Here is a 16733-nt window from a genome sequence, read left to right as displayed (position 1 = left end):
AAGAGGAACGTAATTATTATATACGTTCCGCATATATAAGAAATAATGCGATAGAGATTTTTATAATCACAGTGACCTTCACAGTGGAAGCCCTCTTTGATTCGAAGGAAGAGCATAAAATGAACACTCACATCAAAAACAAGATGCAACAATATTACACATACTCCTTCATATTTTTAACATGACATTAGAAATCTGTATATTTATAAACATAATGCTCTATAACGTGAAACTTATTTTGCACCATTCTTGGAAGATTATTCGTACATAGTACAAGTAAAATTATTATACTAATTAACTGGTAAATAGTATTTGCAAAAAGAAGCCGTATTTACATCACGAATTGTATTAGCTTAAACTTGGAAAGGTGGGATGTGGTGAACGAAAATAAACAAAATTGTGTATAATGAGCACCATCTTCAGTTATTAAAACAAAAAACATACAGCAATCAAAGTGCAGTTTGACAATAATAATAATAATAATGTGCAAAACATACAATTCTTTTTTTTTTTAAATGGAGTCTTTCTCAAAGTAAACCTTAAATAAAATATAATATTATATCTCAGATAATCAATGATTCTTTTCTATATGTGTCGTACGATATGATATTTTTCTCTGAATAAGTTTTCGTGAAATGATATGCAATCTCTCATGCTTCAAAGATCTGTGGAAAATAAGATTAATATATCAGTGCAGGAGAGAGAGAAACGCATCAAAAGTAATTTGTTTGGATCGCATAGCGTTCGAAGTTATCTATAAATTTATAATAGAGCAACAAGCAGCACAACCAAACAACGTGAACTTTCGAACAAGGATTGATTAACCCTTTGCACTCGAAAATTAAACATTTCTTCCGACATAGAATATTTCCATTGCCTACGATTTCTGAATTTTCTGGAAATGTTTAGTAATTGATTAGATACTGACACATACATATTTAATAATGTAAACAATATTTTCACGAATCGAGTGCTAAGGGTTAATATTTGATAAGAAATGTTTTACGATCACACGTATCGGCGCTTCACATCGTTCCTACATTATTGAGATTATTCTAAATGCACAAATCGCAATAATTTGATCATGCGAGTGTGCGAGATAGATTCTGGTTTCCTTGTATGATCAATTCAAAGATTCCTAATATTTACAGACTTCGCAACAAAGAAACAGATGTACATTTGAATCGGTCGATAATAAAATATAATACTTCAATATGTGTGTGTGTACTACTATCTTAAAGCATATTATGATCACATTAAATTATTCGATGAAAAAAAGTAATTACAATAATTCATTGCACGTTTCAGCAGCAAATAGCAATGAGTTTTACTTAGGTATGTCACTCATACACAAGTTCATGATAAATAGAAATATTTTTCTATTCTTTTCTTTTAGAAAGAGCATTTTTGTATATTGTAGTCGTATATCGATTTAAATAGTATAAGAAAGTGTAATGGGTTTTGATTACAACGAACTAGAGAGCATAAAATATGATTCGCAGAGCGAACATGTTAGTTCAAAACAGAAATAAAATTTAAAGTAGAACCGAAGTAGAAGGCGAAGATGTCAATGTCTTTACTGCTATATGATTGGTCCAATCACGATTAAACCAATGTAACACACACGATTCTTGTATATTTAGCGTTCGTTACTCTTAGGCCCTAAGATTGGAACTATATTTTCATTACCGCAGATTTCAGAATGTTCTGACGTATTTGTTTCTAATCATTCAACGCTCGAGACTCAACTCCACGTATTCTAATATACGAAAATCACTGTTTAAACTCTGATAGAAGCGAAACTGAAATACAAGAGTATTGAATCGTTAATGATATAATGTTACGCGTCAATTTTTCGTTAAATAGTGATACCTTTAACTTAGAGCAGTACTGATAGCCGTATAGATCTATAGTTTCTTAAATGTTAAAAGTTGCAAAAAATAGAATCTTTTAATATAGAAAAGATCTTTTAACATTCTCCACTGTTTAATATAATTTTAAATGTATAGAACTATTTATAGAGCGATTCTGGTAAGAACGGATTCTTTTACGCTTTATATACATCGACTACTACACAGCTGAACATCTTGTTTTAACCGAATTCAAAGTGTTGTGACTTTCAATAAACGGTCGATTCATCCGCAGATATAGCCAATTCTTCGTCGCTCCAATCGCTAACACCAACTCCTGATGAACCATGGAAGCTGCGCGATCTTGCAACGTGACTAAAAACAAAGCAAATGATAGTTTCCTTAAACTAAAACAACGTGAAGAAAGAACCAGTTACTAAAACGAATCAATTCAAAATAATATGAAACTAATGTCTCTTATGTACGCTTCTAAAATGAATGATTTTCTATTTGAACACTCTATACGCGATATCTGGATGTTTCGGGTCGCTGTACCTATTTCAAAAACAGCGAAGACATAAGTCTGTCGAACCAAGAACAGATTTTGGTTCTTTCTTGAATCATGCAGTTCAAACACGTATAAATATAAGGCTGAAAAATTAATCTAGCTGTGTATCACATTAAATAAGCCACAACAAATTAGGCTGGAAAGTTTCGACTTTGCACACACATTGTAAGGTGTATTAGTGTAATATCTAGCTATCTCCTTTATGAGAAATATATCCTTGCGATAGAAACGATGAAATGTTTCTGTAACTCAGGTCACTGAAACATCGGTAAATTAAACCAGGAGGTGAACGATGAATAATATGGATTTTATATTCTCTGTTCGACGTTGATAATTTATAAAAATCACGATGATACATGTATATTTGGTTCGAGGGAAAGATTTATCGTATTTTAAAGAAAACGTTTGAATCAATTTATAAAAATATCCATAGTATTCATAGATTAAAAGTGCAAAAGTTGCATTGCAATAGGCAATGAATGAACGAATGTAAATAGTAAATAAATTCAAGAAGCAGCGTTATTACGATCTTCTTAAGAGGCTGTACGATAGCAGCGAAAGGTGTGAGAGAGTTGCAATAGGTTCGATGTGTGTACCTCTTAAAAAAATCTACATCACAAAATCAAACAAGTCTGTTTCGTACCACTTGCTTGTACCTGACGGTCTCTATCATTAGATTATCGATCGCTATCAGTCCTACCAACACAATGAAACAATTACTTCTTATATTAATGAAACAACAGAACTCTTTGTATCATATTCTCCATTAGCAAACGTGTACAGCTGCTTACCTCGGTGAGAGATTGACGTTCGCAGTTTTCTTCGCCAATCCTGCTTTTCTCCTCCCTTCCATGGCTGCTTTCATGGGATCATAACTCTTACGGCGTTTCCAATTTTGCATCTCGACTTCCCGTGCATTTGGCATCGCAGGTTTTTTCGTTTCCTTTGGTTTTGTTTTAGAACCCTAAAGCGAACGACTCCGTAAAAATATTTTCAAACAGTGTTTCGAGAGAAAGTATTACGTACTGTATTCGAAGTTCTACTTGATCGCATACTAAAGCGGCCAGAATCAGTTCTACTAATACTCGTAATGGTCTCTGACTTTGCCCTAGTCTCATGTGTCACGGATTTCTTATTATGTACATTTGTTGGTAGTTTTGTTGGCTGAGATTCTAATCTTGCTCTGCGTAAACTGTGGACAAGGATTCGTTGAGAAATGTGGAACATTAAACAATAGAATATATATTCTTACATATAGCTACATACCTAAATGCTCTATTATATTTAGTGTTTGTGTTAACATTCTGTGTGTTAGGCTGACGGTCGTCACTACTTTCTGTATCGCTAGGCTGGTGTAATGTCTTCGACATATCTTTATGCAAACTATGACTAGTGTCTTCGTCGCTTTCGTTATCCGAATCGATTAAGGGTGAACGGCAGACTGTAATTCGAGCTGACATAGCTGAGACGACATTTTGCGTTGTTTGCAAGTAATAAGACGTCTCTAGATCACTATCGCTTTCCTGGTAAAGAATAAATTAATAAAAGATTCAGTCATACACTTCCAGAACATTTTTATTTCTGTATACCTACCAACTGTGGACTACACGGCGGAGGTACTTGATTGTCGTTCTGAGCAAAATTTAATTCGTTGTCAGACCACTCGTTAGCTAATGAGAGAGCACCACCTGTTCCATGGAAGCTTGCCGAACGTAACACAGAACTATCGTGACTGTAAGGATATTGATTAGAAAACGAATACTATCGATGCGTAGCAAATATTTTATAAGTACTCACTTTCCTGTGCTATCTTCAGTACTATGATGTTTCTTCGTGTTGTCCATTAACTTTTTCCTACCCTCAGCAGCTGCTTTCATCGGATCGTAACTTTTTCTTCTCTTCCAATTCTGAAACTCTACCTCCTTCGATGTTAACGTTGAATTACTTCTACCAGACTTCTGATCTTTGTTTACTCTCTGGTTGGGTCGCTGTGCCGCCACAGTATGCTAAACATAATTCAACAATTTCACATATGACTTAACACATAAAAATTTCAATAACACCTACGTGAGCTGATTTCGGTACTCGTATACTAAGTCTGGTGCTATCGGTCCTCGACAAGGATACAGCCCTAGGTTTTACAGGTTCCGATTTTCTTAGAGGCTCTCTGCTATGCGTGTTGGCGTTAATTGCACGACTTCGATGATAATTTTGTTGTTTATTTGTTTGCGAGGGTATGGATTTCACTTCACTCTGTGCTCTTCTGCGTCTCTCTTCCGGAGTGGTATTAGGAGTTGTATCGGACTCGCAATTTAATCTACAAGACAATAGACAGTTTGCGTTATTTAATTGTCTAGCCACGCTAGAGTTTCGAAGAGTACCTTGCCCTTCGTATGCTGAAAGCTCGATTCAACTTGATTCCGGAAGATGCTGTGGCTAAAGGTTTGACTTGCTGTTCACCGGTTTCGCTGCTGCTATCGGAAGCAGCGAGACATCTTCCTCCGGAAGATGTTCTTTCGATGTCACTACTGTTAAAGCTACTTCGACGCGAGGACTGATTCTGCGATTTGATATTTCTAATGTTCGCGTTGCTGCACGATCTTTGGATGCTTAGATTACGATGAAGATTTGGACTATTCTGGAGAACGCTGTTCGTTTTTGGTAGTAGATCTTTGTTATTAAAGCCGATGGTTCCTTCGTGGTAACTTGCTGTACTATTTGATTTCCTTAACATGTATGGACTGCAAGACAAAAAGAGAAAAGTGTTGTAGTATTTTATAAACGAAGCAGTCTTGGTTCTCGTTCGATCTACCCACCTGTTTTCAACGCAAGTAAAATATCCGATATTCTTAGCTTGCGGAGAGGATTTCGTCAAGTGTTTAGTTCTTTCAAGCACGGGCGAATTCACGATTTTCGTGACTGTCTTACGAGTTACGATCGGACTATTAGTTAATTTCGGCGTAGATGGTCGTAGACGGCTTAAAACAGGGCTAGTTGTGTATTTCGTATCGTCGTCCTGATAATACTTCATACTACTTCTCCTGGACGTATTGGATTCGGTTGTGTCGGATGCATATTCTCTCCTGTCCAAGGAACTACTTCGCTTCCCCAGATGAAGGGAAGCCAAATCTTTGGACGGACTACTTAATTCTGCATTAGCATTCTCAGTCTTAGATTTGTTTGAACTTAAGTATTTGCGAAGACTTCTCCGGTTTTCGCTGTTATTCACTCGTCGAAACAGAGATTCAGATAAACTTCCTCGCCTTGCTAATGCACCATGCACCGGTGTCCGTTGTGAGCTGTGCGGAGGAGTGTTGTAACTGTTACTGGTGTCATCATCCGATTCTCCGCCGGAATCGATTAGTATGTGTTGGTTCGACATTAATCCAATTCGCTCTTTCATTCGTAAGTAGGACTCCGCGTCTAAACTGCTGTCGCTTTGCTCCTAAAAATGTTGTAATAACACTCGTAAAAGTATCGTAATAAGGAGACTTTTAACGTATTAACCCTTTGCACTCCTTTCTCGAGTGTGACTCGATATCGGAGAAAGGAAAATGTAAATGACACGTGTTTTTATATGTATTTGGTTCTTCCTTTATTTATTTAAGTCGTATGTTTTAGTTAAAAACAAATATAAGGTCCACAAAATATAAATTACAACAAAGTTTGAGAGAGCTATATTTAATATAATTAGTAAACAACATTGTTTAAAATAAGAAGCAGTCAAGGAACTGTCGTATATTGTCTAGTTAAAAACAAATATAAGTTCCACAAATATAAATTACAACAAAGTTTAAGAGCTATATTTAATATAATTGGTAAACATAATTGTTTAAAATAAATATCAGTCAAGGAACTGTCGTAGTTTTTAGTCAAAAACAAGTATAAGTTCCACAAAATATAAATTACAACAAAGTTTGAGATCTATATCTAATATAGTTAGTAAACAACATTGTTTAAAATAACTAGTAAGGAACTGTCCTTTCAAGTAAATTTCAAATGAAACACTTAAAATGGTAGGGAGTTGTTGGTAACAAAATTGAAAAATAATTCGGAGTGCAAAGGGTTAACAGTTTATAGCCCATAAAGTGTTGATAGAAGCAATCTATGTAACAGAAACTTACGTTACGACTACGAGACAGTCTTTGAGATCTAGTATGAATAGGAGACGGTATTTTGGAAGGACTTAGTGGAGGAGTGCGGCCGGTTGGTCCACCTATCACCGGTGGAAGAGAATTATGTTCTGCTACTTGAGACGCCCATTCCGATATCCATGTATTGTTGTCCCTTGAAGCACTCATCTGCGAATCCAAATATTTTTAGTTTTCTAAGTAACCGTTGCTAGGTGAAATAACTAGACTGTGGATCTTTATGCAAAATAAAAAATGTTTGCATTGATTGCAAGACACAGGAGCGAAATCAAAATTTCTTTCTTCTTTTAATTATCTGATTAAGCTGAAACCAATGCACTCATGACTTTAAATTGTGCTTACCCGTTTTTGTCATAAATGCATAAAATTCCCAGTCTATTAATAACATTTCAGTTAATTTACCTTAAAGCTATGAATGCATGCTTCGTTGCTCTCATCCTCAGTGAAAACACCGACGTTGAAAACTTTGTCGATATCCATCCGCGCCTTTTCTTCATCTGTGTAATCTTTGTGTACCGTGTATGTTCCTGCTTCGCTAACTTCACCATCAGATCCTGCATCAATATTGCTAACATTGAAAGTATCTATGTTGGTCTCGGCTGATTGATCTGGATTCATTTCTGCCGTATACGTCACGCTAGATAAATTGTGTTCCTTCGAGCTGATACTTTTGCTTCTAGCATAACTAATATTCGATACTTTCTCATTATCAGACGAGTGTTCGTAATCGTCCTCTTGATCTATGTTCTTCGTGTACTGTTTCTCGCTGATAGTATCGTCGTAATTGTTTGATTGAATTCGACTCAAGTCGTTTATAGTGGCAGACTTTTGGGGTCCCCAATATGTTGTATTCGTTTTCTCCGAACAATTCAGCTCCAGAGAAAGATTCTTATGGGGATATTTATTTTGTTTCGATTGTTCGAACGATCTAGTCATTGTTTCCTCTTTATTTTGAAAATTTGTTACTTTTGCATTCGACTCGGATTTTCTTGCGGCATTGGACGATTTCAAAAGTGGTTTTGAACCTAAAAGAAATATATTACGACTTTATAAAATATTTTTCGTAAGTATGAGGTACAGATAGAAAAGCTAAAAATGAAAATTAATTGTTAATGTTAATGTATAAGTGCTGTAACCAGAATATATAGATCGAATATAATCGAAGGTTTTAATATGAATGTGGTATTAAAGACTTAAATGTGTCGACAGCCTACATACTGTGAACATATCTGAGATACATGAGAAGAATATTAAAAAGCATAGTACAGGTGACTTCACCATGACTCATACGTTACTGATATAGTCATCCATTACACAGCATTCAGCTCTTCAAAAGGAAATGGTCTTCAACGATTTAAAAAAACAGTCAAACATTATTTTGAATAATACAAACTGGAGATTTGTTTATCAATCAAACACTACTTCATTTTTATGCTAGCAGTTAGACTTATTCAATTAGTATTTCTTGTGGCAAACTATAACACTTCTCATTTACATTATTTTAATAATACTCTGAATAAGAGTCTACATGTCTATCATTTAATAAAAATCAAATCTACAAAAAACAACTCTAGTAATTGAATTGAAAAGAATCAAATTACCTAGCTGCTTTAATTTCTCTGACAATTGATCTGTTTTTCTTTTTGTATCGTCCTCGCTGCTAAAATATCCCTCGGAATGTGTACTAGATACTTTCTGTTTTTGCATTGAATTCGAAGAGAACGAAGCACCACTTTTTCTCGTGTTAATTTCTACCTGAAAATCGAATTCCCAGCTTAGTTACATAGTTTAATCTCCTACACACAGTGTTTATGTATATTTTAAGGTGGTAGACTTTTGTTTTGCACCTTCTCATTTCTCGATAATGCAAAGATGGGCTTTTTCAGTAGTCAAAGACACTAGATAATCTAAACTGCGATCGTCCTCAAAAGTCCTATTTTAACATTTACAAGGTATAATTTGCATTATTTGGCATAAACCTGTGCATAGAGCTATTTTCATAAAGCTGTAACAGCTACATGCTACAGAATAATGCAAATTATGCCTTGTAAACATAAAAATAGGAAATTTGGGGGCAACTTAGTCTAAGTTGATCTTTTATCTGGCGTTTTTGACTACTGAAAGACCCCATCTTTGCATTATAGAGAAATGAAGAAATAGAAACGAGTCTACCCCCTCAACAGTGTGAATTAATGTTTTACATAGCTTCCACACAGATTCGTGGAGGAACTTACCTTCGAGGCAGAAAGATTCCTTTTATGCCTGGCATTGTACCTTTCGAATAGATTTTGATATTTTGTTGTATCGACCTCTTTGTTGCCGAAATCAATTGTAAAAGCTAATGGAGCTTGGGACATATGACTATCCATAGAATTTTGCGATGTTAACTCTGGTCTCTCGTCCTTACAATCGTTCTGTAAGAGCTTCATATTCTCGGGCAAGTTTTCCTTTTTATTCTTTATACTGTCCTCCCGTTCTTTATTTTGTAATTCTCGATTATCGGGTAATTCGTTCGCGTAAACCTCGGGACCGTCGAGTTGTGCGTATAGAATGGTTCGATCGCATTTGTGATTGTTAATTGTTCTATTATCGAGGGACAAATAAGGATGCTGGAGATCTTGTACGTTTTCGTTGTTCTCGCGACGAACGCCGTCCTTAAAATCCATCGAATTACTCGCCAAAAGTTGAGTGTCAACCTCTTCGGACATGCTCTTGTCTACTTCCATATTCACAGCCATTGAACATTCTAATTTTAAACATCCGTAATTAGAATGGTTCGGTTCTCTACGACACTACTATCTATTACAATTAATTCGTAAATGCCACTCCTATAATTACATTTCACTGGTTGACCATAACGTCATACAAAATCCAATATAGTACAAAATTTCTCTGACACATCGACACAGGTGCGTCTATCGTACGCCATTGACGGCAAAAAGTGTCAACATTCACGATTGCCAGTGCGAATGTTGAAAATGTTCCTAACGTCAATGAGAGAGAGCGCAGAGAGAGCGGGAGCAATTCGATGAAGAAGGAAGAGAAGAACTGTTGAAAAGGGCGGCAATATTCGAAATCTGTCTAAAGTGTCCAGCATGTGTCCAGGAAACCACAAATGTTGTCCACATCCGTCATCTTGTAGATTGTAGATGAAGTAATCTTGGAACACGACTATCCCCAAATGATCTTTCCGTTCCGCCAATCAGAAGACGAAGACAGAGCTGGCTCTGCATTGACATTTGTCAACTTTGATTGTTAATAAATGAAAAAATAAGTTGAAATTACAATTTCTTCACTCTTGATTTTCGTTTTATATTATTTTGAAGAATCAACTTCTGTAGCTATGTTAATGATTTACAAATTTAATGACTTTTCAATTCAATCTACAGACGTCGCTCTCGATATTCGCTCAGACAGTAGAATAACCCATCACAGATATCGAGGTGACTTATGTAATATAATGGTGGTCGTGTAAGTCCACCTTTGTCGTTCAAGGGTTTGGATGAACTGACGGTGTTTTTGAAAATGTCTTTCAGCAGAGTAATTGTAAGTAATGACACGAACAATAATTTATTGCTTTTCTACTACCGAACGAAACTCCAATTTATAATCATTGACGTTCTAATTAGTAGCACAAGCTGATATATGACAACGTATTTGTTGAATTAGTGAAATGAAAACATTGTTAATAATTTTTCCGTGAAAATCTATGAAAGTAATAATTTCATTTCTGGTTTCTATAGGCCCGATCGTTCTCTTCCACCTCTGCTCTTCAGCAGATGGTCAAGGTATATTTTTCACATACATAAGTTAGCCAAAAATTATATAACAAAATGTGCTAATAAATCTGGATTTCATGTTAAAAATGCTACTACTTTGATTTGTTAGCCTCCGATTCAAGTATTCGGATTGGAAGGACGATATGCCACAGCTCTTTACTCAGCAGCTTCTAAACAGAAGACGTTGAACAACGTTGAAAAAGATCTGGTGAAGTTACAAGTATGTATTAGATTAGAGTGTTTTAATCGTAACGTAATGGGTTGAAAAGAAAGTTCGTAGCATTTTCATATTAGTATTTATGTTTATTCTATAACACTAGAAGTTACCTCGAAAATGGCAAAAAGTAATAGAACAGAATGGAAAATATGTTATTGAATAAATCTATGAATAAATCTGAATTTTAGCTTTCAATTTTAATTTACGAACGCTACGAACTTTCGTTACAACCTAATAGTATGACACACTTTTCTAATGAAACATGTTGTAATAGGACACAATGACTAAGGATAAGAAGCTAGAGGAATTTATGAAGAACCCTGTGATTAAACGAAAAGACAAAGTAGAAGCTCTGAAGTCTGTCAGCAGTAAAATGAGCGTTAGCAAAGAGACTGCCAACTTGTTGGGTCTGCTCGCAGAAAATGGTCGTCTTGGAAAATTAAACAGTATAATCAACACATTTAAAGTGTTGATGGCTGCCGGTCGAGGCGAGATTGTCTGCGAAGTGACTACAGCGAAACCGCTTGACGCGGATATGAAAACTAAACTCGAAGCTGCTCTGAAGAAGTTCTTGACCCAAGGTCAATCTCTTCTGCTCACCACAAAAGTTGACCCTGCCCTCATCGGAGGTATGGTTGTGTCTGTAGGCGACAAATACGTAGACATGAGCGTTGCTTCTAAAATAAAGAAATACAACGACCTCATTACAGCAGCAGCATAATTGTTTTTATTCGATAAGCTACACGAGAGAGAATCGAGTACTCATCTAGGCAATCACCAGTAAAATGTACATCGTTAAATAATAAATTACAACAAATGAACTCTTTTGTTAGGATGTGTATTTCTCATTCCGTAGAACACCATTCTGTACAGCCGCTACCCTTAGTTCGTTATTAAGAACGAGTAATAAAAACGAATAATGAAATTTCATTCGTTTTATTTAATAAGAGATATAACATGTCACAAAAATATTGTGTTGTAAATACCGTTACATACATAGTGAACGAAATTCTATATGTATAGATTTATACATGAAAATAAAATAATTGCTTGCCTTAGCATTCATAGTTGCACGGATCTTTTTTTTGTTTCTTTCATGAATGATTTATTAATACGCTTCTAACTTTCCAAAATGTGTAATCGTATTGGAAAATTAAATATACTTTTGTAAGGATTTCTATTTAACATGTACGCTCTAAACGAACTAGATACTGAAGCTTTTTAGTAAAATTTTAACTATCTAAAAATTTAAATATTCTTTACAACGATCATCTTTTGGAAACAATATACACTTCCTATATGGAACAAATACGATTATATATAATACTCTGTGATACTCGATCTTTCAATAGAAAGATACGATCTTGAAATTCCCATGTGTATTAAAATTACAAAAACAAATTGATATTTATATTTCACACGATAAAAATAACAATTCGCCTGTTTCATGTATTTTCTCGTTTCGAATCGAAAAGAATATATTTCGCTAAAATAAGACTAGAAATGATTATGCGACTGCGACATAAATTTCATGGTTGAAAATATACGAAAAAATGGACTCGTATTCTAATATAAGCTTCAGCTTATTATGCAGAATGCACATTTCTTATACGACTTATTATTTGTAAACTATCGATAGAAATAATTCGTGCGTGGAAATAGTTTCCACTTTTATTAGATCTTACATTGCAACCGAAGATGTGACATTTTTCACCAGGACCCAATCTTCCTCCTCAAGGACTGTCGATATCATAGTTTCATTTGATAGAACTAAGGATGTCAGGAAAGCATTAAATGTCTATTATAAAAAAAATCTGATAAAAGTAATTAATCATACTCACTATGCAATTGAACCTCTAGTTTATGCCTATCGACATCAGTTGTATGCGGTGTTTTTTTCGCATCGACATAAGCATTGTTTGTTAACGGGTCGGTTAATTTCTCTTGTATGAGTTTTTTCCTACATTCACCTAGGTCTTCTAACTTTTTTAATTCTGTCTGATAGCTGACATCCTCGTCGCCAGATTCGGTTTCTGTATGATCGCTGTGTTCGTTATACGCCTCTTCTTGCTCGTTGTTCCTTTCGTCTGTTGAGGAATCATTGGAATGCGTCTTGCAATCGGCATAGATGCTCGAATTGATAGTACACTCGGAAACATTCGAGTTGGTAGTAGCGATTTGACTGGTTGCCATATACTTCGACAAATCAAAATCCAATACCTCAGCCAAACGCTTTTCTTTATCTTCTACATCGCGTTGAATCGATTCGAGATTCCTTTCAGTCTTCAGTATAAAATCGTCGTCGACGCTGAGCGTTAGTAAAGAGGAATGCGTTGTCAACGCCTCGTTAGCGTTTATTTTATCCTTATTGAAAGCAGACATATCATCGACATCGGAGAACGACGAACCGCTCTCGTTACCATTTATTGCTTTATTACGCGATTTCTTGATTTTTCTTTCCGGAGTGAATACAACATCTTCGAACTCTTGCTGACTAATCTTTTGGAATATCTGCCTCCTATCGATATGTCTGTCGGGTTGCTCACAATTGTTCCTCCTGGAAGCATCGTTCTGATCTGATGCACCGCTACTGTTTGCCACTGCGGAGGCATTTAAATTCATTGGCATTTCTACTGCTTCTTCCGCTATTGAAGTTGTATCGATGTCAGCCGTACCAACTGGCGCGATACTAAAATCATATTCGATTTAGTACGTGTTATTCTATTAGCGAAAAGTGAGTACAGTGTTCTCTTGATAAATGTCCCAATGTGTGGATTGCAAGCGTGTGGGATGCACCTTCTCATTTCTCGATAATGCAAAAACGGGGTTTTTCAGTAGTGAAAAGCGCTAGATAAAAGATCAATCTAGGCCGCAGTCACCCTCAAAAGTCCTATTTTTATGTTTATGAAGCGTAAGTTGTAATTTACGAGCTTCGGACCTAAGGAAGGAACAAGGAAGAACTCTAAGTGTCTCTTTCTTTCTCATATGCTGTCCTTGTTGCGTCCAAAACTTTCATCGTTTTTTACTAGACTGCGAATCTTTATGCAAAATAAAAATTTTGTGCATTAATTTTAAGAATGGGCCACGTAAAAAATTCTTTTATCCTTTGATAGTTTTAATACGTTGAAAATAGTAAATTCATGTTTCTAAATGCTCTTAATCTTTATTCTATTCGAAATTGTACCTACCTATTTTTGTCATAATTGCATAAAATCCAGTCTATTCATTACACAAGTAAATACAATTGGAATTATATCATATGTGGTATGATTTTCATTAGAAAAATGCCACGAATATCCCTGGCCAGACCAGTGTTTTGGACAACTATCGAGAAAACACTGTACATTCTTTGCATATCGTACCCAACGGACTGAATGATATTGGTCGGGTTAATCTTGTGGAAGGGAATAGCCGGTACTATAGCGCTTTCCTTTAATTTCGAAGTTAATTCTAGTATACCGTTAGTTACGGGTTTACTGATTTCAGCAAACGACGATAGCGGATCCAATGTGTTGGTTGCTTCTAAAAATATATATTTGTTCTTTAGAATTCTGACGAGTAATTAAATAGCATGATTCAGAAAAAGAAACACGTACCTGCTGAGAACATATTAGTTTCAGGATAATATGCTATACGTATAATACTCCTTTCTCCCTCCAGGACGAATATTTCATCTTTAGTACAAGCAACATCGATCACCCGTCGTAAATCAGTTACAATGGACGTTATAGCAATAGTCTGCGGATTGACTACGTATATAATATCGTCGCTATACGTGATTAACAAATCATCACAAAAAGGTAAAATGACACCGAATGTTGGTTCTCCACGATTCTTCTTCGAACTCTCCGGTGCTGGATTCAGAAGTTCTACTTCCGTATGACCAGACCGAATAGCATCCTAAATAAATATACATTTCGATTAGATGAATTGGAGAAACAGATTAAAAGCAGCAATACAATTCCATGCAGACCTTAAATATAAGTGTTTTCGATACAGTTCCAGTTTTATCAGCTTGCCATAAACGTAGCCCAGGCCTGCTCGCGTAGATTACTAAATCTTGTACATAATTTTGCCGGCAACCGAACACGGCTCCTAATTTTCCTAATCTACAATACAATACTCTATTACAGAAATCGTTTTACAATGGATTTATAACTGAAATGGCGATACTAACGTTTTACGCTCTTTCTGGCCAACCTGAGTCACTTTTCCATTCTCATTCCTGTTTACCAGTATCGTGCGCAACGTTGTTGAAACCAACAACAGACCTTGTTGATAACTCAGCTGTACAACTGCATACTTTTCATTAAGCAATTCCGATGACTTTGATAAATGCTATTAAACATTTTTATTAGTAACACGTACTCGCACATAGACATAATGGTATTTATTTTCTACAACGTACCATGTAAAAATCAATTTCGGTCAACACCACTACACCATCCTGATCTCCGCTGAACAACTTCATGCCGTTCTTAGACCATTCCACTGTTGTTACCGCACTGTTATGCAGACCGCTAATACTGTATCTTTCCGCCTGTTTCTTCTGTTTCGGTTTTAAGCTGTCCGGTAATGAATCTGGTGGATTTTTAGGTATTTGAAACACTGTTACAACACCTTGCTCGTTACCAGCAGCAACCATATAGTCCACAGTTGAGATTACTTGAATGCATGTAATCTTCGAGTTTACATTCTGTACAAAACATACAATTTTGTGTGAATGTAAGATCATTGATTAACACGTTCCGTGCTGTCTTTGCTCGACAATTAAGCAAACTTATGTGTTTTGTTCTATACTGCATTTTCTATAATGCCACCTTCTTTTGGTGGAAATATATTCTACAGTCTTGAACTTGTTATAAAATATATGGGTAAATATATATGTTTTTGTACAAGTTGGGGTACATGCTGCCTGAATGGGTAGTTTAACATGTACCATCAGCGGTACACGTGGCACGGAATGTATTAATCGTCTTGATGGCAGATTTTGAACCATATTCCACTGGAATCAGTACGCGACATTTAACATATTAATTTCCTAAAACATATTGAAGTATACCTCGCATCGAAGTCTTTGAAGATCTTGCTTCTCTCTGTTAAACCAGTAAACCAGTCCATGGTTCGTTCCAATTGCAATGAATTCAGGTACCGCATCGATACAGGTGAGATTAATATTATGCGTAAATAGTCCATTTTGAATCTTGGCAGGTATTTGTTGAAGAAGAGTAGCGAGAGGTGCCCACTCTCTCAAGGGGCCACCATCTTCACACATGGGTGTTGTCATGGCAAATGCTATTTGTATAATAATATAGAATACTATAAAAATTACTGTACCATTATTCAAAATATTGTTTACATTATTAAATGTGTCGGTATCTAATCAATTACTAAACATTTAGGTATAAAACATGTAGGTATAAAATTTGAAAACTCATACGGAATGGAAATATTCTAAATAGGTTGGGAAGAAATGTTTTTATTTTCGAGTTAAAATAGCTCCGAGTGCAAAGGGTTGAACAATAATTTCAAGAATAATTTTTTCAAAGATCCCCTGTCACACAATGAAATGCATAGCTGTCATAGTGACATCAATAAATACATGCGGTATTATATCTGATTGTCAGGTAGAACGCCAAATGTCACATACTTTCGCTTGCGAGATACATATTGCCGTGTAAAGTTTTGATCACTAATGCTTTGACACAGGACATCGGTTAAATTGCATTATTTTTTGGAGCCTTTCGAACTTGTTTTCATGACTATTTTTTTGGTAAATGCGTAAATCCTATACGATAAAGCTCGATTAATGCGTAAACTCGAGTTTTTTGAAATTGTGATATGCGGCGTTTCTCCCTGCAACCACAGATATCTGACTATAGAAATTAGTATGTAGCATACAAATGTCCGCAAAAGTCATATCGAGTTACCTTGTTAACGGCTCGATGCGATAACGTGAAAAGGATCGCGCTGTGCTGTTATTGGCTCACATTTTTTTTACCATGCTTGAAGAAACAACAACCTTTTGATAAACATTATCACAATAACAACTTCGATATCATTCGACACTTCGGCAAACGGCTCAAAACGGCTGCAGTATACGTCAGTATATAGTCAGTATACGTGCACTGTGCACCAGTGCCAACCAGTGCACGCCTTCCGTTACCA

General features: G+C 35.7%; 3 protein-coding genes across 7 annotated transcripts; 1 reads left to right on the top strand and 2 right to left on the bottom strand.

The window, feature by feature from the left end:
- Positions 1-397: 397 nt before the first annotated feature.
- LOC143209690 (uncharacterized) lies at positions 398-9563 on the bottom strand. Of its 4 annotated transcripts, none has more exons than XM_076425699.1 (14): positions 9408-9563; positions 8804-9315; positions 8171-8324; positions 6972-7594; positions 6543-6719; positions 5235-5863; positions 4800-5159; positions 4486-4735; positions 4216-4424; positions 4012-4150; positions 3685-3941; positions 3445-3610; positions 3210-3382; positions 398-2225 (listed from the first exon to the last, which is right to left on the bottom strand). In XM_076425699.1, exons 2-14 carry the CDS (start codon positions 9305-9307, stop codon positions 2120-2122), a joined length of 3747 nt encoding a protein of 1248 aa, XP_076281814.1. In that variant the 5' UTR covers positions 9308-9315; positions 9408-9563; the 3' UTR covers positions 398-2119. The 4 variants fall into 4 exon arrangements, with proteins under 4 accessions (XP_076281814.1, XP_076281815.1, XP_076281813.1 ...); XM_076425700.1 differs by adding an exon at positions 3062-3114 and having other exon boundaries at positions 8804-9521; XM_076425698.1 differs by having other exon boundaries at positions 8804-9521.
- A 398-nt stretch (positions 9564-9961) lies between these two features.
- Atpsyno (ATP synthase subunit O, mitochondrial) lies at positions 9962-11386 on the top strand. Its single transcript, XM_076425725.1, has 4 exons — positions 9962-10115; positions 10313-10357; positions 10458-10568; positions 10840-11386. Exons 1-4 carry the CDS (start codon positions 10095-10097, stop codon positions 11284-11286), a joined length of 624 nt encoding a protein of 207 aa, XP_076281840.1. The 5' UTR covers positions 9962-10094; the 3' UTR covers positions 11287-11386.
- Positions 11387-11485: 99 nt separating this feature from the next.
- LOC143209695 (uncharacterized) lies at positions 11486-16731 on the bottom strand. Of its 2 annotated transcripts, XM_076425710.1 has the most exons (10): positions 16496-16731; positions 16216-16421; positions 15628-15860; positions 14974-15261; positions 14743-14903; positions 14539-14674; positions 14162-14465; positions 13928-14087; positions 12407-13254; positions 11486-12335 (listed from the first exon to the last, which is right to left on the bottom strand). In XM_076425710.1, the coding sequence occupies exons 2-10, from the start codon at positions 16277-16279 to the stop codon at positions 12247-12249; spliced, it is 2283 nt and encodes a 760-aa protein (XP_076281825.1). In that variant the 5' UTR covers positions 16280-16421; positions 16496-16731; the 3' UTR covers positions 11486-12246. The 2 variants fall into 2 exon arrangements, with proteins under 2 accessions (XP_076281825.1, XP_076281827.1); XM_076425712.1 differs by lacking the exon at positions 16216-16421 and having other exon boundaries at positions 16496-16730.
- Positions 16732-16733: the final 2 nt, after the last annotated feature.

This window comes from Lasioglossum baleicum, chromosome 6 (assembly GCF_051020765.1).
Source record: "Lasioglossum baleicum chromosome 6, iyLasBale1, whole genome shotgun sequence".
In the NCBI taxonomy this organism is placed as follows: domain Eukaryota; kingdom Metazoa; phylum Arthropoda; class Insecta; order Hymenoptera; family Halictidae; genus Lasioglossum; species Lasioglossum baleicum.
The sequence above is the reverse complement of the archived record's forward strand: the minus strand, read 5'-3'. Positions and strand labels throughout refer to the sequence as shown.